Here is a 22,000-nt window from a genome sequence, read left to right on the forward strand (position 1 = left end):
TTGTTGCTGAATTGCAAGAAAATGTAAACATTTGACACGCTCTCTTTCAAAACTTCCAAACTATTGGGGCCAAAATGGAGGGATAAAAGAGCTTTGTTAATTCACTTAAAAAGCTTTCCTGTGGTTGTCTAAAGTAACGAAGGAGGCACCAACATCATAAATACAGATCAGAAAACCACAAAAATAATGCAGATGAGACTCAAAATACAATAAACTGCATATAATGGTACGATGGACAAGTATCAAGCTAAAATGAATGGTTGCTATGAGATATTTAAAATTTTATTTGGATATAGAGAGATAAAAAAAAATGCAAAATATATTAATCAGCCCCAGAAAAATCAAAAATCTAATGGTCGCTATGAACTAACACCTTTCTGAAGGCTGCCATTTTATTGTTTTTTTATTGGCCAGTTGTTTTTATGATCTGCGACTATGTATATAGTGTCAAAACGGCTCAAATGAACAAAGTTGTGTGTTTCAAAGGATCTTTTAAGGGAAACATTCTGCGACAACGCACCTGGACCCCTCCTGTAGAAGTTTTGTGAAACCCTCTATGAAAACGCTCCTACCCCCCCTTTGTGACCGCTGAAGATGCTAGTGCTGATAGCTGAAATCCTGAAATTGATAGCTAAAAACGGTTGAAGCTGATAGCCTGCTAAAATATTAGCTAATGCCAAGTTAGCCTAAAAAATAAAAACAAAAAAATACTTAGGTTAGCCAAAACAGCTAGCATGTAGCTGAAAAATAGCTTAACTTAAAAAAAACCTAAACACTGAAAAAGCTTAAATTAGCCAATATAGCTAGCAAGTAAATAATAGCCTAACTCCAAAACAGCTCTAAAAAAAACGTAACAAGAAAAGCCTAAACCAGCCAAAACAGCTAGCATGTAGCTGAAAAAATAGCTAAACTACAAAATATCCTAAAAACTGAAAAAAGACTAAATTAGCCAAAAAAGCTTCAAAACAGTCTAAAAAAACTAAAAAAAGAAAGAAAAACTTGAATTAGCCAAAACAGCTAGTATGTAGCTAAAATATTAGCAAAACTTCAAGGAGGCCTAAAAAATCCTAATAAATGCCAACATGATCCAAAAAGCTAGCAGAATGCTATTTATTTTTTATTTTTAAAGCACAACTTTTGAACAAATTTAAACAATAACAAGGCAGGAATATTATTCCAGAATAAATCAATTTAAATCTTAATTAACTTTCAATATTTTACTCTCCATAAAAATATATTTTGTCAAAATTATACAAGTTAGAAATGAGCGTAAGATAACATCGGACCATTAATGACAATAAAATAAAATGATCTGGAGGGCCGGATCCGGCCCAAAGGCCGTCACTTTGACACATGTGCTCTTGTACGAGTAAAAGTACAAACTTATGGTCATACTTCTAAAGTACTAAAAGATTTGTTTGCAGTAAGTCTATACTTTCCCTTCTCTGAAAAAAAGGGAAGTCTTGTTTGACTTCTCCTTAACATGGGGGTGGGGCTGAGAAAAAGTTGCAGCTGTCAGAGGCTCCGCCCCCTCCTGCAGCTATAAAACCGCACTCGTCTCGCTCTGACAGGACTTCCCTCACAGAGATCTCATTATAGGTTCCCTGTGAGAATCAACTGCTTAAGTTCCCCTATCTTTTTGAAAAAAAGAAGCAACAAAATGGTGAGTTCGCTCTTCTTACTAAGACGGGATCATTTCTAGACCGACTTTGGCGGAGGAAACTTCCGTCTGGGGGAAAGGGTGACTCGTTTCCTCGTCGGGGGTGTGTTAGCTCCTCTCCGTCGGAGGCCATGGAAAATATTTGTTTAAACAGTCCATCATCGGAGGTATGCTGCCAGGCAGCTGCCTCCACCAGGGGTTAACGGCTTCCATATGGGGCCTTACGGACCGTCTCTCTGCCCCCCACCCCACCCTGCCCCCTCTCTGTTTGGGAATGCTGATATGAATCCCAGGAACTGTTTGGTTACTTTATCTAGAGAACCTTTGCCTCCTGACTTTGGAGCACGAGTGCAAACTGTTACTCCAGGGCGCTCGGAAGGGAAACGGTTTTCCAGCCCTCCTGCAGGAGGTTATAATTAGCCCTGTGTGGTCTAGAGTTACTCCAACCAGAGCTTTGGGTTCAGGTCTGGATCTGCGGGGCCTCGTGGTTTGGAGAAACCCCCAGTAAAGTAGAAATTCTGAATCATCTCTGAACAAAGCTTTGCTATGTTTGCGCTCCAACGTCTGACATGACCTCCTTTCAGTCAGGGCGAGATACAGGAAGCAGATGATCGCACTGAACCCCCCCCCCCTCCGTCAGTGTGGTATGTCGCAACATCCTAACAGGCCGTCACATGAACACTTATCTGGCGCCTTTTTTTCCAAGTCCTCATGTGAAGCAAGAAGGCTCCATGTCAGAGCAGACGCCCGGCGGGGTAAAGTCCGACTCGAGGTCGAACGGGTGACACCCCACTTAAAATAGACGTCTGCCATCACCATAACTGGCAACTCCTCTGTCAACGGGGCCCCTCCCTGGAAGCTAAAGGGGGAGGGGGTTGGATCAAAATTCAAAACAAGGCCTGCTTTCCAAAAAATAATTAATTCCCTCTTATTGAACCAGATTTTCTCAGATGAAAACAAAATCGCAGGCCATGATTGTCAAAAGATAAGTGTTTTATTTGAAATATTTGCGCCAAAATCTGAACCTTCCCTCCAAATGATGAGACCAAACCTGTTTGTGTCCCTCCACCTTCTTCCTCACAACCACCGGCAGATTCTTGAGCAGGGCGTGGATGCTCTTTGGCCCCTGCAGACATGGTAATGAGGCCGCGGTGAACGGCACTCCTCGCTTTCTGCAGATCTCTGATTGGGTCCGCTTGACGAATTTCATTTGACTGGAACACGTCCGGCAGGCAAATCAGTGCAAATCCCGCCCACTCATTTGTGCATCGACAGCCTCCACAGGTTTAGACAAGTCGGGTTTGATTGAAACGCCAAAAAAAAAAGCAGAGCTGTATACAGAGATGGGTTTGAGGATTGTTGTGTGTCCCGCAGCGCGAATGCATCTCCATCCACGTGGGCCAGGCCGGGGTCCAGATGGGAAACACGTGCTGGGAGCTGTACTGCCTGGAGCACGGCATCCAGCCGGACGGCCACATGCCCTCCGACAAGCCCACCGGAGGCTACGACGACTCCTTCACCACCTTCTTTAGCGAGACCGGCACCGGGAAGTACGTCCCACGAGCAATCTTCGTGGACCTGGAACCGACTGTGATCGGTGAGAACAGCCTCGGACACAAGTGATAAAGTTCCAATACTCTGTGAAACTTCGTAAAGAAACTGAATTTCAGAGCGACAAACATTCCCACAAAACCGTAGCTTTCAGTTGCAAAACATCGCAAAATCTTATTTAGCAAAAAATGTTTGCATTTTTACCTATTTACATTTGATGATAACAAACATTTTCATTAGGAAAGATCACAGATCTTAAAGAAGCTTATACCGTTTCATATTTCTTTGAAAAAGACGATGCTAACCAGTACTAACTTCTTCACTATCCGTCATCGTAAAGGGACAGGGTAGGTCAGTTTTAGGGCTTCACAAAATGTTAGCTAGCAAAAAGTATTTGCGTTTTAAGATATTTTCATCTGATGCCAACAAAAAAGTTTATGTACTTCCTCATCAAGGAAGATCGTAGATCTTACATAAATTTATTCCGTTGCCGATTTCTTTGAAAAAGACGATGCTAACCAGTACTAACCTATTGGGTATTCCCTATCAGTCATCGTAAAGGCATAGGTTAGCTCAGTCTGGGGTGAGTAACCAAACTTTCAAACTGTGTTAGCGTCCAACACCAGAATGTATCGCCAGCTTTCTATCCCGCACTACTGATTTCCTGGAAGAATGATGCAGCCAACAGCTTTCATTTAGCTAAAGTTTGCAAAATCTTAGCTAGCAAAAAGTATCTGCGTTTTAAGATATTTCCATCTGATGCTAACATACAAGTTCATGTTGTTCCTCCTCAAGACAAATCGTAGATCTTAAAGAAGTTTAAACTGTTGCCGCTTTCTTTGAAAAAGACAATGCTAACCATTACTAACTTCACTATTCGTCATCGTAAAAAGCCACAGGCTAGGTCAGTTTTAGAGCAACTAGCCAAACTTTCAAACTAAGTAATATGTCCACCCCAAAAGATGTCACTGCTTTTCTCTCCCAAACTTCTGATTTTTGTGAAGAATGATGAGGTCAACAGCTTTTATTTAGTTAAACTTTGCAAAATCTTAGCTAGTAAAAAGTATTTGCATTCTTAGATTTTTCCATCTGATGCTAAAAACAAGTTCACGTTCTTCATCATCAAGTAAGATCGTAGGTCTTAAAGATGTTCATTCCGTTGCCGATTTCTTTGAAAAAGACAATACTAACCAATACTAACTTATTGTGTCTTCATGATAATCCGTCATCGTAAAGGCATAGGTTAGCCAAGTTTCAGGGCGACTAGCCAAACTTTAAAACTGTGTTGGTGACACAAGACTGTATCTATCCCAGCTTTTCTATTGCAAACTGCTGGTTTTCGGGAATAAGGATTCAGCCAAAAGCGTTAATTTCGCTAAACTTTTCCAAAATGTTAGCTAGCAAAAAGTAGTTGCGTTTTTAGATATGTCCATCCAATGCAAAAAAAAAAAAAAAACGTTTTAAGTTCTTCCTTATCGAGACAGTTAGTAGATCATAAAAAAGCTTATAATGTTGCAGATTTCTTTGAAAAAGACGATGCTAACCAGTACTAACTTTTTCAGTCATCATAAAGGCATAGGTTAGGTCAGTTTTAGGGTGACTAGCTAAACTTTAAACTGTGTCAGCGAAAAATCCAACACCAGAATGTGTCCCCAGCTTTTCAGAAAGAATGATGCGGCCAACAGCTTTAATTTATCTAATCGTTGCAAAATGCTAGCCAGCATAGAGTATTTGCGTTTTTACATACTAGCCAAACTTTCAAACTGCGTCGGGTTAACAAAGTCCGCCTTTAAAATCTAACGCCATCTTTTCTCTACAAAACTCCTGATTTGATTTTGATTTCATTTAGCTACACTTCGCAAAAACAAAACTTATCTGCGTCTTTAGACATTACCATTTGACAATTAATTGTAGAGATGATGCAAACTCATTCTAACGATTTAGGTGTCAATCGTCTACACATGTTCAGGTCAAGTCTATCTTTTCTGAAATTGACAAAGTTTTTGGTTCACTGCGTAAAAAGAAAAGAACCTCAATGCTTTGAGCCAGATTATTGTTCAACTTGTTACGAACGTTTAACGATCTTCACCACCTGAGATGACTCATCAAACTTAAACTGTGTCGGGTTAACAGATGAGGTCCGCACCGGAACTTACCGCCAGCTTTTCCACCCTGAGCAGCTGATTTCCGGGAAGGAGGATGCAGCCAATAACTACGCCCGTGGCCACTACACCGTGGGGAAGGAGCACATCGACTCAGTCCTTGACCGGATCCGCAAATTGGTAAAAAAAAAAAAAATATTACTTTTCAAATGTACTTACAAAATCAAAGCTTAATGTTGGGATTACAGTCTGTAAGAAGTCATTGAACGTTTTTGTTTAGGTCACAGAGCCGTTTTGGTTGATACAATCTTGAAGTGTTAATTGTACCTTTGCTGTTCAGTCTGACCAGTGCACCGGACTCCAAGGCTTCCTGGTCTTCCACTCCTTCGGAGGAGGAACTGGCTCAGGTTTCACCTCCCTCCTCATGGAGCGACTTTCCGTAGACTTTGGCAAGAAGTCCAAACTGGAGTTTGCCATCTACCCGGCTCCTCAGGTGTCCACCGCCGTCGTGGAACCCTATAACTCCATCTTAACTACCCACACCACCCTGGAGCACTCCGACTGCGCCTTTATGGTGGACAACGAGGCCATCTATGACATCTGTCGCAGGAACCTGGACATAGAGCGTCCGTCTTACACCAACCTGAACCGTCTGATCAGCCAGATTGTCTCCTCTATCACCGCCTCCCTGCGATTTGACGGCGCCTTGAACGTCGACCTCACGGAATTCCAAACCAACTTAGTACCTTACCCTCGCATCCACTTCCCCTTGGCGACATACGCCCCTGTGATCTCTGCAGAGAAGGCGTACCACGAGCAGCTCACGGTCGCAGAAATTACCAACTCCTGCTTTGAGCCCGCCAATCAAATGGTCAAGTGCGACCCTCGCCATGGCAAGTACATGGCCTGCTGCTTGCTGTACCGTGGTGACGTGGTGCCCAAAGACGTCAACGTGGCGATCAGCAACATCAAAACCAAGCGCAGTATTCAGTTCGTTGACTGGTGTCCCACAGGCTTTAAGGTAGGCATCAATTACCAGCCCCCCACCGTGGTTCCCGGAGGAGACCTGGCCAAGGTCCAGAGAGCCGTCTGCATGCTGAGCAACACCACCGCCATCGCAGAGGCCTGGGCCCGCCTGGACCACAAATTTGATCTCATGTACGCCAAGAGGGCCTTCGTGCACTGGTATGTTGGGGAGGGAATGGAAGAGGGGGAGTTCTCTGAGGCCCGAGAAGACATGGCCGCCTTGGAGAAAGATTACGAGGAGGTGGGCATCGACTCGTTTGAAGAGGACGAGGAGGGCGAGGAGTACTAAAGCTGCCGGACAAAGGAAAGTTTCATGAATGTTGATGGAGTGTCCCGTTTTTTTTATTTTTAAGATTGGCCCCAAATTTAAGGTATAAATAAAGAAGTTTCCTCTGAACTTATCTTTTCTAATAAAGATGTTTACAATGAAAGCTGAAACTCTTTGTTTTTGGTTTATTCAGCTGAAAGGACATCAGACCAGGAGAGTCTAAACTTTACACCATTTCCATTCTAATATGGATCCATTGAACAGTACGGAACCGTGCCTCGAGGACCCCCATCGGTTTTAGGTCCATTGAAAAATTAAATGGAATGATTGAAAGAAAGTGATTAACGCTCAGTTAAATTAGCATTTTAGCTAAGGTTTCCAGTGTTTTAAAGCAAACAACATCCTCAAACAAAATTTCTGTTATACACGATTTACCAGAAGTACAGCAATTAAAAAGGCGAGATTGCTGGATACTGTTACTTTTCTAGTCATCGCACTACAGTGACACGCTACACCACGCATCTGTTGTGAAAAGCGAAGCTTAACAGAGGGGAAAAACTCAACCGGAATTAACTGGACCGTGTGGGACTGAAACGCTCAGTGGAAACGAGGCTAAAGAGGCCCCACTACCATTACCTTGTGGTAGAGTGTCTGTCCTGAGGCTGGAAGGTCGCAAGTTCAAATCCAGGCTCTAAGAATGGGCCTCTCTGCTTGACACTCAACATCAAAGGGTTGGATTGGGGGAGTTAAACCACCAAACGGTCCCAGAGCGCAGCTGTGTCTTCAGCTCACCCCTCCCCCCAGGGGATTGGTCAAATGAGGAGAACAACTTTCGACAACTAACTTTTTATTTGGGGGTATAAATGTGTGAGGTCCAACCAATCCGCCTACATTCTTTAAACCCTTACAGCAACATTAAATTCATTTTTTTTGCAATATTTCACTTCTTCACATTAAACAAATACACCTAAAATTTGTTTTTTTACCACAGTTAGTGTGAATTTCTGATTCAAAAAATAAATTGAATATTAAATATTTGCAACATATTGTTCACTATTGAACCCTCACAAACTTCTACAAGTAAATCTGGAGGAGAAGAAAATTACACAAGTAATTATTTTAGTTTGATCATAGAAACAAATGAATCTGTTCTTTTCGGGTCACCACAAGCTGTAGCGACAGGTCTAAACTTAGTTTAGCCAATGCCAATTAAGAAATCATACCAACAGTTCTTAAAAAATTCAGGTGGAATTTTGAATGCAAGCTGCAAAAAAATCCTTGTAAAATTTAGTTTATGATATAATTAAGATTTTATGGCTCTAGTGCATTTATTTATCTACAAACTACCAGGTGAGTTTCAGTTAACCCTTCAGTTGACCCCACTTTTTTTTCCAATGATTGTCCATCTTCACTGGTGTCCAACGACAGACACGAAGCCTTTTCCACCTTTGTCATGGAAAGAAGAACACCTCAATGTAAGGGTGGGGTCATCTGGACCCCGTAAGAGAGCACGAGGGTTAAATCAGTTAATCTGTTAATCACTAAAATATTTTTTGGATGTAGTGAGATGAAAATTGCTAGATGTATTCTTTAGAAACAGAGAAGGGAAAAAAATGCTTGCTATGACGTGACACCTAACTAAAGTCTGCTATTTTACAATCAAGCATCTTTTTTTTATTAGTAGCTTTTTGTCTCATTTGTTGCTAAAGTATTAAAACGGCTTAAATTAGCCAAGTTGTGAGTTTCAAAATTTGTGTTTTCCTAAAGATTGTGCAACTATTTCAACAATATCACCAAAAAATATGAAACAGGAGATTACTCTAGTTGCTTTAGAACACTTGTGACCCATTTATACACTTAAAAGCGGGTCAATTTTGAGCCTAATGCAAAATAAGAAGAAAAATCAGTATGAAGTGGAGTTTGAGAGGAAAGTGTTTGGGATCATCAGTGGTCACATGAACCTCATCAGCACAGAGGCGTCTTTGAGTTCGCTCCAAAGTTCATTTGAAGTCCACGTGGTTAACCACACAATCAGGAAAACTTCCCTGTTAACCACAAGGTGGCACTGTTGCATAACTAACACCATCACCACAGCTCAGAAACAAGGAGATCTTACATGTTTTTTGTCTGATAAATCATCGAGAAAATCATTGTTAGATGAAGAATTATGAAAAGAACTAAAAAACAAGGATTTCTAAATAAAATCATGACTATTAAATGTAGAAAACGTCATCAGGAAGGTTCAATTAGATTTATTGAATCTGTAAATGTGCATGTGGACCTTCAGCAGTTTCTCCTTCACAATCTGAGCCCACATCTCCGTTCAGCTCCTGAATACGTTCAGAGTTCCTGCCTCAGCGGGTAAGTCCTTCATATTGCCTCTGTAATTGCAGTCAAGTAATTAAGGCTGGGTTTAGTGCGAACGGGGGATTTAGAAAAGGTCGTGGTTGAGGGAGCCCGGGCGGTTCTACAGTTTCAGCCTCTCTGTGTGCAACAGATGGATGCACCGTTAGAGGAGGAGAACTGGAGTCAAACTGGCTCCATTATGGGTTTACGGTGAAGTCTTTGTTTTCAGAGGTTCTGATCCGTATTAATCGCCGCTGAGCTCGAAGATTTCTCTCTCAGCTGTTAGCAGCCCTCACTTTCTCTCAGAGTTTTCATAAAACGCAACAACAGGAAATGTTGGAACAATTAACTTTTATAAAGGCCAGCTTCCTGGTTTCATATTTTATTTATAAAATACATAATAAAACTTTCAGCCACCAGATTGAACTGATCAGTTCAATCAAGCGAACCCCCAAACCAGCTGAACCGTCACTCTGTGAAGAAGCTCTGTAAGTGCAATCCTGAACTTCTTCTAAATAACCTTATAACGCCAAATCTTTACCTACAGTGTTGGCCTTCTTAGAAATTACACAACTGATGTAATCCCGAGAGATTCTGAAGAGGAGAAAGTGGTCTTGCTCTAATTCACAACACTAAGTCGGTGAAATGTTCACAAAATTTCACGTAAATCAACTGATTCTGATGCAGAGAAGAGCGGCTTTGCACTGATATGCAACTCTTAACAGCAGTTTATGCATCAAAGTGAATTTCTCTTCGAGTTCAATTTTACTATTCAACCACTTATGCAATTCACTGAATTCCAATAGATTTTGACTTGGCTTGGCGCAAAGCTGCTTTTCTCTGCATCAGAATCGGTTGAAACTATGTTGATTGTGTAAACACCTCACCATCACAAAGTGTTGCATATCAGCGCAAAGTCCCTTGTGTCCACATCAAATTCCATTGAATTTATTTATTTATTTTTTGTTTAAATGCTTTACTACTGTAAAGTGTTGCATATCGTCACAAGCCCTTTTTTCCTCCTGGTCAAAATCTGTTGGAATTTTGTAAACATTTAATTACCGTAAAATGTTGCATATTGACGCATAACCGTGTTTCTTGTAGTCGAAATTTGTTGGAATTTCATAAACACTTAATTACCGTAAAGCGTTGCATATTGGGGAAAAACTGCTTTTCTCGTAGTCAAAATCTGTTGGGATTTTGTAAATACTTAATTAACGTAAAGCGTTGTATATTGACGTAAAGCTGCTTTTCTCTGCGTCAGTATCCATTGAAACTTGGTTGATTGCGTAAATACTTCACGGTAAGTTTTGCATATCGCCAAAAGGCCGTTTTTCTCATAGTGAAAAAATGTGTTAATTTCGTGAAGACTTCACTACCGTAAAGACTTGCATATCGGCGAAAAGCCACTTTTCTCTGTGTCGGTATCTGTCATAATTTGGTTAATTTCTTAAACACTTCACTAGTGTAAACTGCTGCATATCACCACCACTATTTCAATTCTGTTCCAATTTCGGAAATTATTCATCATTTTTAAGTATTGGATATTTGCACGAGGTCTTTCTTCTCCTAGTCAAAACCTCTTGGAATTTTGTAAACACTTAATTATCATCAGGTGTAGCATATCAGTGCAAAGCCGCTTTTCTCTGTATCGTTATCTGTTGAAATATGGTTAATTGCGTAAAAACTTCACTACCGTAAAGTATTAGTCAGGCACAAGGCCTTTTTTCTTGTAGTCTAATCTGTAGGAATTTCAAAAACACTTAATTACCGTAAAGTGTTGCATATTGGTGCAAAGCTGCGTTTCTCATGGACAAAATAAGTTGGAATTTGTGAAACTTCCTTACCTTAATATGTGTTGCACACGGGCACAAGGCCTTCTTTTTCCCAGTTAAAATCTGTTGTTAAAGAGTTGTGTTACGGCGCAAACCCAGTTTTCTTCGAATCAGACCCACTTGGAATTTCGCTAATTGCCTAAAAGGTTGAACATTTTCGGTTATTCAAACAAGATGGGTTATTTTCTGACACTAGGGAACGCTCCAGTGGCCTTGTGGTAGAGTGTCCACCCTGAGATTTAAAGGTCGTGGGTTCGAATCCCTGCTGAGTCATACCAAAGACCCTAAAAATGGAACCCAGTTGACACTGAGTTGACACTCAGCATCAAGGAGTTGGATTGACACAATCGGTGGCACCTTGTGGACAGGCGGGGAACTTCAGAAGAAGCTGCTCTCCAAACAAAGTACCTCTCAGCCTTCGCTCGTCTCCTTCATCCATCTTTAATATTAAAACAGCAAGAAAACACAAGGAGGTCATTCGTCACGTTTCTCCACGTACACACGCTCCTGATGGGACTGTACAAAGCAGAGCGGGGACGGGTCGGGGGGGTTCCCACGATTCGGAGGTTGTTGCATCAGCAGCTGCTCCATGTTTCATTTTCAAGTGAGTAATGAGGGAGGCTGGAGCAGTCACCATGACAACAGACTGCCTTTCCATTGAGGGGATTATCACTACGTACCTGTAGTTGAGGCACCTCCACTTTGACAGCCTGATGAACGACTGATGCCTGCTGCACTGCATCCTGGGAGTTTTTTTGTTGGTAGCTGTTCCTAAATGGCTAAAGCAGCTGGAAATGCACAACCTCTGCTGCTAATCGGCTCAGTTTCAGTCAGAAACTGAGCTGGTGTCCGATTGTCGTCTAAACACAGGAACTACTCGGTCCGGATGACCACGAACATCAAAAAGAGGACAGATTTCTCCCCAAAAAGTCTCCAGAAACATCAAGACAGTCATGTTGGAGAGGCGAGTCCAACCCCTCCCTTCAGTTCCTCCTCGAGTTCAAACAGTGGCGGTCCAGATGGGTGGAGTTTGGGTCCGGGTTTTGATATGGACTCCGAGGGAAAACCGCTGTTTACCTGGAGCGTCACACTAACAAACCGATAAAGTTTCATTTCTATTCATAATATTTACACACAAAAGGCAGGAAAGCTCGATTTCTCCGTTTGGAGCTTCGGAGAGAAAATACCATACACGTTAGCAACAGTTTCAAACGTTTTCACAGTTGAACTTCAAAAGTTTCATGACATGAAAGACGAGGCGGTTTCTGTTTGAGCTAAAAGGAAATAACTGACATTTTCCAGACAAACTGAATTGATAAAAAAAACAAGCTCAAGTAAAAAAAATTCAGATTACATTTTCCTTAAACTCCTATGTGCCACAACTTTAAATTATTATGAGTACAATACTGTGAAAAAGTATTCATCTCTTCTCCATTTTTATGTGTTTGGAACACAAAAAAAATTGTTCTAAATTGTCATTTAAAATTTTACATCGACAAAAAAGAATCTTTATTATGCCAACTATAACGTCATTTCCTGCTTATCAATAATATTATTCTGAATAAACAAAAAATACATAAATTAATGTAAAATAATAGTTTGAGTTTTTTTATACCAAGGTTTTATAGAAAAATTATTACTTTATGCCAACTCTAGAATCACATTTTTTAAATTATGAATAAGAAAATAAAAAAAAAGTTTTAAGATAAGAATTAAAAGCATTTTAAGCTAATGCCTGGTCATTTTTTTAATCAAAAAAGTTATCACAAAAAAGATTACTTTTTACGCTAACTGTGGAGTCAAATTTATCAGATTTTTTTAAATCGTGAAGAAAATAATATTAATAATAAAAAAAAGTAAGACGTGAATAAAAGGCATATTTATGCTAACGAGTTGCATTTTTTTATTTTATTAATAAAAAAGATTACCTTTTACGCCAACTGTAAAATTGGATATTTTTAATCAGATTTTTAAAATTATGAATAAAATAAAAATAATAAAAAAATAATTAGTTTTTAGATATGAATAAAAATATTTGAGTCTTTTTAATGCATGTAACATGTATAACTAAAGTTTGATTATACATTTAATATTGAATAATATAAACCAAATGAACAAAAAGTTAAATTAATTAAGTTTAATTTTCCTATAAGCAACGATGTTGAAAACACCAAAAATTATTTAAAAAAATTAAAAAATGTAAATGATGCATAGCTTTAAGAAGCATGTTTGATATAAAAAAAAATAAAAAAAACAAATGGGATTTGGACCATTTTTTAGCTCTGAATTTTAACATTATTATTGTTATGATTTAAATGAGAGAGCCATATCTGGAATTAGCAAAAAAAAGCAGTTGAGCTAAATGTACTTTAAGGAAAACTGATGAAAAAAAGTGTTTTCTTTTATCCTAAACTTTTATGTACAAAAACGTCAAAATGCAAAGATAATACTGTGAAAAAGTAATTACTACTATGCCATTTTACAAAAAAAGTTACAATAAAACTAAATATTTTGAGTCTAATACAAACTATGGATCAGATATTTTTTTCTATTATTAAATAAAATAAAAAAAATAAAAAATAAAAATAAAAATGTTTTTGGCAGCTAATTAGCTAAGATATAAAATAATACAAAGAAACTTGGCTGAATACTTTAAGTTTTCATGTGTTTTGTCCTAATCTTTCTCTCTAACCCAAACGATTGAAATGAAGAAAGATTTAAAGACTTTTTCACAGGAGGGAGTTTCAGAGGGAGAAATGTCGAGTTCAAAAACATGTTTTCCTCCTCTGATCGGAATGGGAAATGCTTGATGTTTTTGCTTCCTTGAAGATCAGACGCCCCACGCCCCACAAAAACAAAGCATCTCATGTTGGAGCCAAGCGTCTCGGTCGGGGGCTGATGGCAGCTGAAGCCTCCCTCCCGACTCTGGACATTAAATGTGCTCCGGAGCGGCGGGAGCTTCCCTCAGCTGAAGCGATGGAAACCGGTTGGAAATGTCACAAAGACTCCTGTTTTTTCACTGAACGGAGTGCTACAGGTAGAAAACACAAACACACGCCCGGTCTCAGACACATCAACCACCCCCGCCCTCCTCAGTCGTCGTCCCGCTGGTCGAGGAGCGACGGCGCGTCCAGCAAGCAGCCTCGGAAATATCCGATAAGGGAGTGAGTCAGCTGGATCCGGCTGCGCGTCGACAGGAAGTGGCCTTCGTCCGGGAAGATCTTCCCCGGGAAGAGCGGGAGAAACGCAAAGAGGGAAGAGACGAGCGCAAACAAGGTCATCCCAAAAAGCTACGGCACGAAAGACTCGCAGAAACTTCAAAACTATCATTAAAAGTCATTTCAATGGTCTAAGTTCTGATCAGTTCAAGGTTATTTTGTTCTGTTTAGTTCATTTGGATTCAATCCAGATCCATTCAGTTCCAACAAACTGAATTAAAATTGACCCAGTTTACTAGTATTATTAGTCCAATTCAATTGTTCCATCCATAATCGTATAATCCACTTAAATCCAGATTATTCTAATTTAACAAGATTATTTTAATGTTGTGTCCTTCATTCCAGGAGTCCAAACTAGCAACTGTTCAAGAGTTGAATTAGCATAAAACAAGGTGCAACATCTATCAATAGAAAGAAAAATTCATAGATTTTCTTTTATGCTTTTTTTTAATGTTTCAATAAAAGTTTCCTTACAGTTCAATTTATTCTAAAAAAGGCGGCAAACCTAAATATACAAACGGAGCAAATAATATCTTCTGCTTCTGTCTTTTCCTTGGATTGTTCTTTTCCTCGATGCTACGTACACATCGGTTCACACTAGACAAGCAGAGACTTCTTCACTTTCTACTATTCACTTGGGGTGTAAGAAAATATCAATTCAGTGAAATAACGCGATACTTTATGTATATTTAATTGCTTTAAAATACTGACAATGGGATATTGAATTAATTTTTCTAAGCAAATGTGTAGTTCAGTCTTACTTTTGTTTTCTACTTATATATTTACTAAGTTACTAAAAGAAAATCCCCGTGATTTTGATTGGGTAAAAACAACTTGTTTATGAGATACAGTTGCAGTGATTTATGTTAAGATCATCAAATAACACGTTTTACTATTTCACTTATGTGAAAAATTTATTAATATTAAGATAATTCCTAAGTTAGAATTAAAAAAATAGAGGAATATTGTTGGAAATTGGCATATATTGGGATAAGTTATGGTATCGTGTATCGCAATACGTATGATGCATATCGCATTGTGATACACGGGTCATGGCATCATATGTATCATGATACGTGTCTCGCAATACATGATACGGATCATGATACGTGGATCGCAATACGTATGATGCATATCATGACACATGTATCGCGATGCATATCGCATTGTGATACATGTGTCATGATATCATATGTATCATGATATGGGTATCGCAAGACATGATACGTATCATGACACGTGTATCGCAATACGTATCGCATTGCCAGACTCTTGCCAATACACACCCCTACTATTTACTAGCGCTTTACCGCCATCTACAGTCTGTGCGAAATATCAAAGTGGTCTAAGTATCGCAACTAGCGGACAAAACAGAAACAGTGCGATTTACTGCTAGCATCTTTGCCGTGGCGGATACAGATTACCATATGGCCATGGTTTGTCTTTATTTGAAAAACAAATCTGTAAATCTGAGTCGCTGATTGGTCAAAGTTCAACCTGGTTTAGAACTGGCGCGTTCAGTGGCTATTGGTTTGTGCGTAGAGCCCGAAAAACTAGCATAGCTAGGCGAGAATGCAACTAATTTGAACTCGTAAGTCCAAAATAGACTTTTTATTGGAAGTGGGCGCTTGAATGAGCACTTTTAATGTGTACGTAGCTTTAGATTAAAAAATTGAATAAATAATTACGTTTTAAAACATTTTTTTTGAATATTTTTAAATTTGCTGTTAAACTGATCCATTTTACCTGCATGGTGTAGTTGGCGCCGATCTTTATGAGGTGTTTGATGAGCTCCGCCGAGTGCTGGAAGTGAACGTTTGCTGGAGAAATGGAGCCAAAAAAAAGGAAAATATTCAGAGTAAATATTGAATTTGGGTTTTAACGTTTGCTCAGTTCTGTTGAGTCAGATTAGACGGGGAGCCGGTACCGTCAGCCGTGCCGTGAGCCAGAAACAGAGTTCCTCCTGGAAGGGCTCTCTGATTGGGCAGAACTTTAGAAGCCTGGAGATAGAAAGAAGTAAAGTGAATCAAACATTTTTTGTTGAAGCTTTTTTCTTTTTTTTAAACCAGGAAAGTAAAAAGTTATCAAGAAAAAAGTAGTTTTTAAGCTAGGAGTTCACATGAGGTTGGTTACCCTTGAGATTCTGGCAAGAAAATCAAATAAGATCCATTAAAATCTGCAAATATTTAAACACTAACGGTAGCTGTGAATGTCAAATTGACTTGAGGAAGTTTGAGAGAGCGAGTCTGACTCCAAATGAAAATGTAGCTGATAATGGCCTTGAGTCCAGAGGCGGACCTCCACTCCCTCGCCGAGAGATTCTCCGATTCGGGCTGAAACAAGAAGCCAGATTGCTTTATGATTTATTGCTCGGGGGAGTGCGGACGGCGAGCTGTAATATTAAAGGACGTCTCAATCTTTGACTCCCATCATTCACGTGTTCCCAGCAGGGGCCGGCGCCGGAAAGATCCGCCCAACCTCCGTCAGTCATCCACGACCGACTTTTAATATCACTTTCTGGCTCTGCCTGGAGTGACGCCTCGCTGCTTTCTGCTTGATCGCGGCGTTTCACCTCTTCAGGCGGCGTTTTACGGCTCGGTTTGTGTCAATTTGCTTATTGTTCTAAGAAAAAAGGAACGAGCGTCAAACCCAAACACTAGTATTCATCAGGTGTCATTGAAAGTAAACTTGTGACTTTTACTTCCCATTTAAAGGTTGAACCTCATCCTCAGCAAACATTTGACTTGTGTTGAAAATCTTGGGAAACTTGGACCAGATGACACGTGCAACTCGACAAACGTCATGGTTTGGTGACACTTCTAAAGAAACCTCAGACTTGATTAAGACTTGTGACTCCAAATATTTCTGAATAGACGAGAGACTGGACAAACAGTTGATCCATGTTGAAAATAATCCTTATGATTATGGACTTGACTTGAGACTTCATGACAAGTCATTTAAGACTCGTCATGAAACTTGTACTTACAAGACTTGGTTTAGGACTTGTTTATTATGAGTCTTGGAACTTGAGTTTGAAGTTACAGTTGCACAGCAACTATTACTTCAAATTCCTCTTAATAAGACTTGGTACTTTTTTTTTCTTTTTTTTACAAAGACTTGAGATCTGAGATGAAACTTCACCCGAAGAAACCAAAGACTTTGACTTGAGACTCGTTGATAATAAACTTAAAAATGTACTTTAATTTCTGAAAATTTAACTAAAAATGTGTTTTCAAGTGACTTGGGGACTGTGCTTATGACTTGTCAAATTCAAACTTGAGACTTGTTGAGACTTGGACTTGTAAATAGTGATAGTGACTCGCTGAATGTGTCACTGGCAGATGAGGCCTATATCTTATGGGGATAAAAAAAATGTCAACATCCACTAAAAAAAAAAAAGCACATGTCAGTGATATCTAAAGAAAGTTGTAAAAATATTATGGGATGGCTACGGGACTAATGACTTAGCCACCATTTTGGGACAAAGTGAGAAATGTGGCGATTTTCACATATTGGCACAATATGGGAAAATTTCATGAAATTGAACCTACGTGCCACCAGTTTCAGACTACAACCACAACCAAACTTTTGTTGACCTTTGACCTTGGAAAGAAGCCACCATCTTGAATTTTTGAGAATAATCATTAGTACTAGCTACAAATTTAAACTCCTCCTTGGGTTTCAAATCCATCGCCTCCTAACTCCTCAAATATCATTTGGGGAAAAAAAAGTTGGAAATTTTGAACGGCGTTAGCGTGATAAGCTAACAAAAACGGTAATCTCCTGTCGCTCGCACATTTTCTACTGGAATATTGTGAAAATTTACACAGTTGAACGAAACAAAATGATATACGATGTAAGCATATTAAGAATGTGGGCGTGGTTACCAAAAAACCTCCGTTGCTAAGAAAATCTAAATATTTAGTTTAGCTAATTCTTATAAAATTGACCTACATCTGTTTGTCAACCCCAGGTGACCAAAAAAGAAAATGGTTGCTATGGAGATAAACCAACAGAAAAACAGCCATTTTGAATTTTTGGTTGTTTTTTTTAAGGAAATCGTCACATGCAGCTGTGACCAGGGTAGAAGGGCCAAGGCAGGGTAATACTTCCTGGTCATACATTGTTGCTCACGGCTTTAATGATATTTTATTTTGTATTTTTTGTTTTATTCCCAACAGACCCCAAACATTTTGTAATTTTTAGTTATCAGATGAGAAAGAGCTCACTTGGTATCGGTTCTCCTCAGTTAAAGGCGAGCCCAGATATCTCTCCGAGAAAGCTGAGGCTAAAAAAGAAACAGATAAACAAGTCAACAAAGTTAATGCACTTTTATAATGTCTGGATAAAGGTTTGGCATTTGTGTTACCTCTAAATGTCAGTTTGAGTCTGCCTCAGTCAAACTATAAACAGCATCTCTTTAGCTTTATAGGAGACTTCTTTTGAGTTATTTTTTTAACTTCTAGACCCGAGAAGAGATTCTTATCTCGATTCAATAAGGCTGAACTCTCCCGGGAGGAGCTAAAGAGTAAGTGAGGTTCTCTGAGAGGACGTATGAAAAAGATTGTGTGGGATAAACCGGCGGAGGCGCAGAGGTAATAAATGTGTCCCTGCAGAACGCAGCGAGGACGGTTCTTAAACTCACCGTACAGACTCCAGTCGATGATGGGAGCCTGGACGGCCGCGCACGTGATCATCCGCTCCGTCGACTTCAGCATCATCAGAGTCAGGAAACCTCCGTATCCCTGTGGACGCCAGGAGATTGTCAAAACCCTTGAGATTTAATACATCTAAATTAACTTGTTGCAATAGGATCGGTGACAGATGAAACTAAAGTACATTCACGATCAAATGACAATTCTGATGAAAAAGCCATGTAAACACGAGTTTATACACTTCCAGCTTCTGTGATGACACACGTGTTTAAGTCAATTTTTGAACTCTATGTACATTGACCTTACGTTGAAAGTTAAACCAATTAAACTTTGACCAATCAGGGACTTGGATTGGATTTTTTAGTGACGTTTTTGTAGCGTCCTCTTCAAAACACAGAAGTACCAACCGCTTGAAAAGTACAACGGAGTATTAGGGCCACCCAAAAAAGAAAAAAAAAAAGAATATTACAAGATAAAAAGTTGCAAATTTACAACTTAATCTTGTGAATTTAATAGGTTTTTCTCATAAATTTAAAGTTTTTAATATCGTAAATTTACAAGCTTTTTTCCTTGTAAAATTGTAAACTTTAATCTCAAATGTACAAGTTTTTTTTCTCCTAAATTTACAACTTTAAATCTAGTAAATTTTCAACTTTGATCTAATGAATTTATGAGGTTTTTTCTCATAAATTTACAACCTTTAATCTCGTAAATTTTCAACTTAAATTTTATTAATTTACAACTTTTGATCTTGTAAATGTACAAGCTTTTTTAAATAAATTTACAACTTTTAATCTAGTAAATTTTCAACTTTGATCGTAAATTTACAGTTTTTTATTTCCTAAATTTATTTTTTTCCTTTTAAAGTTAAAACTTTAAAACTAGTAAATTTACAACTTTAATCTTGTAAATGTACGCGTTTTTATTCTCGTAAATTCACAACTTTTAATCTTATTTTAAAAAATTCTTGAAAATTTACAACTTTTATCTAGTAAAAGTACGATTTTTTTCTTTCGAATGTACAACTTTTAACTTCGTAAATGTACGCGTTTTTATTCCCGTAAATTTACAACTTTTAATCTTATAAAACAAAATCTCGTAAATGTTCAACTTTTGTGAACTTAAACGTTTATGTTGTAAATTTACAAAGTTTAAAGTAATAAGTTCACTACTTTAAAACACGGACATTTATAAGAAAAAAGTAATACATTTCATCTATGACTTGTTAAATCTTAAATATACAATTTTATTCTCGTAATTTGAAACACATTAAATTTACGAGATTAAAAATCGTAATTTATTATGCTTTGTTTGTAAACTGGCCCTAATACTCAGTCGTAGAGAAGTGATCACGAAGGAGAAATGAATCATTATTGTTTGCAATTGGCTAGAAGCAGATATCGGAATAGAGCTGTGGAAGAAAAAGCCTGGAGTAAGATTTGCGACATTTACAGCGCTACGACATTTCACATCTTCCAACTGCAGGTGGCGGACCTCCGCTAGTGTCAGGTAGCGAAAGTCCAAGAACCTGCGACACAGCCTGGTGAGAACGTAGCATCAGGGTTCATAAAAGCAATCGGACTGACCTCTCCGAAGACTCCGACACGATTGCGATCGATGAACGGCAGATTAGTCAGATACCTACAGGAGACACAGAGTTTCAAGTTCAGGAGGTTAGAAAGGAGGCGAATAGAATTATTAACCAGACTGATCCAACCGAATGTTTCTCATGTTTAGAAGTTAATCTTTTTTTTTTGTGCATCTTTGGAGGAAAATTCCCCAAATTTCAGCTCTGGATTTGAGCTAATATTCCAAACTCCTCCCCCTTTTTGACAGACATATTGATTTATGCAGTTTAGAACATTTTTAGGTAAAAGTTATCAACTGATGCTTTTATTAGTAAAAAAATAAATAAATAAATAAACATTGACCGAGAAAAGGGTTTTTTATAAAGACTTTTTGGTTTCCATTCAGCAAAAATGCTACTAAATGATCAAACCCAATTTTTCTGCAGAAGTGTTTCCATTTTTTGTTAACGTTTGGCAGAAAACTGCTCGAGTTAGAGGGAATGCGGTAAGTTTGGCTGCAAGGGCTCGACTTGAAAACTCATTTAATCAGACGATTGTTTATGAGTTATGCGCTGGGTTAGATCATTGTTAATTTTCCGAGTGAACGCAGATCAATTGAAACTAATGAACAAGAGAATTCCCTCAGAAAAAGGCACATTAATGCGAAACTAATTAACTTTGGAATAGAAAAAATGAGCTAATTCATTATTAAACACTGTTCACAGTTTTTATGTACAGCCTATTAACTTGTGAAGCTCTTGAAAAGTCCATAAAACACAAGCGGTTTAAAGGAAATTGTTTTCATTATTTTCTGTTCTGTTTCTAGAGAGTTTGAAAAATGGGAACAATAAAGTTACGAAGCTCTTCGCTGCTCGTACATACTCCAGAGCTGCGATCTGGTCTTCTGTGTCCACCGTCCCGAGCCGGTGGTGGATCTGCTGCAGGACCCTGCCGGGAGACGGAGCGTGAAGACAGGAAGTCCACACTGATGTTTGGACGACAGATGGAAGTCTAGGAGACGCTGTTCACCTTTGACCTCCGAACCCAGAGCCTCTGCCGTCCAGCTGTGCCACGATGACGTTCTCCGATCCCGACAGAACCAAGTCCCAACCCAGGTGGAACTTTTCCGTCACCGCTTGCTGGCCGGGCGCGCTCCCACTGGAAGATAACATAGTTTTAGAGACACAAAGTACATTTTAGAAATTCATTTATTTTTTTATCTGTACTGAATTTTTTGACACTTTATTTTCCTAGTAAATGATGGACTTATGACAGGAAGTACTTTTATTTTGAAAGGTTCAATTAGCAAACCGGCCATTTATTTTATCCTAAATAAGCTGCCGTTTGTTTTTGATTGGAGGATTTCAGTTTGTTTAATTTAATGTTTTATATGTTTTTTTTAATATTTATTTAATATAAATTTTCCTTTTTAGTTCTTTAAGCGGCTCGTCTTTGGAGTTTTAGATTTTTTAATTTTAAACCGTAAGTCAGTCAGTGTGAGATGACCAGATGTGCAAGAAAATGTAATTCTCTGAAAATGTTTTATTTGTTAAGTCGAAAATTGGGCCTCATTCATGGCAAATCTGAATATCTTAAGAAACGGGAATCTAGCAACTACGATTTTTTTTTTTTTATTCAAATGTTACTTTTTTCCCTTATTAATTAGAACTTTCGGATTTAATTTTACAACCAAAAACCTTTAATCACTTGACAAAAATTAAAAGGAATGAAGTCATCAACTTTAACACATCTTTAAATGTGTCTTCATCTT

At 38.6% G+C, this 22,000-nt stretch overlaps 2 protein-coding genes across 5 annotated transcripts in view; one reads left to right on the plus strand and one right to left on the minus strand.

Moving 5' to 3' along the window:
- The window catches only part of LOC112156608 (inactive dipeptidyl peptidase 10), a 122,633-nt gene that overhangs the window by 12,993 nt on the left and 87,640 nt on the right, over nucleotides 1-22,000 (minus strand). For 2 of the 4 annotated variants that reach the window (XM_024288841.2, XM_024288843.2), the window contains exons 20-27: nucleotides 21,259-21,387; nucleotides 21,112-21,177; nucleotides 20,248-20,302; nucleotides 18,652-18,751; nucleotides 18,236-18,294; nucleotides 15,934-16,006; nucleotides 15,753-15,826; nucleotides 12,631-14,009 (exon numbers count right to left, since the gene is read on the minus strand). In XM_024288841.2, coding sequence (XP_024144609.1) covers nucleotides 13,881-14,009; nucleotides 15,753-15,826; nucleotides 15,934-16,006; nucleotides 18,236-18,294; nucleotides 18,652-18,751; nucleotides 20,248-20,302; nucleotides 21,112-21,177; nucleotides 21,259-21,387 — 685 coding nt within the window. In that variant the 3' untranslated portion in view covers nucleotides 12,631-13,880. Of the gene's footprint in view, nucleotides 1-8,839; nucleotides 8,989-12,630; nucleotides 14,010-15,752; nucleotides 15,827-15,933; nucleotides 16,007-18,235; nucleotides 18,295-18,651; nucleotides 18,752-20,247; nucleotides 20,303-21,111; nucleotides 21,178-21,258; nucleotides 21,388-22,000 lie in introns of those variants that run through there. The other 2 variants (XM_024288845.2, XM_024288844.2) reach the window with 2 other exon arrangements.
- On the plus strand, nucleotides 1,518-6,777 carry LOC112156610 (tubulin alpha-1C chain). The gene is made up of 4 exons (XM_024288851.2): nucleotides 1,518-1,663; nucleotides 3,035-3,257; nucleotides 5,345-5,493; nucleotides 5,654-6,777. Exons 1-4 carry the CDS (start codon nucleotides 1,661-1,663, stop codon nucleotides 6,626-6,628), a joined length of 1,350 nt encoding a protein of 449 aa, XP_024144619.1. The 5' UTR covers nucleotides 1,518-1,660; the 3' UTR covers nucleotides 6,629-6,777.

The sequence above is a fragment of the Oryzias melastigma genome, linkage group LG2 (assembly GCF_002922805.2).
Source record: "Oryzias melastigma strain HK-1 linkage group LG2, ASM292280v2, whole genome shotgun sequence".
NCBI lineage: Eukaryota > Metazoa > Chordata > Actinopteri > Beloniformes > Adrianichthyidae > Oryzias > Oryzias melastigma.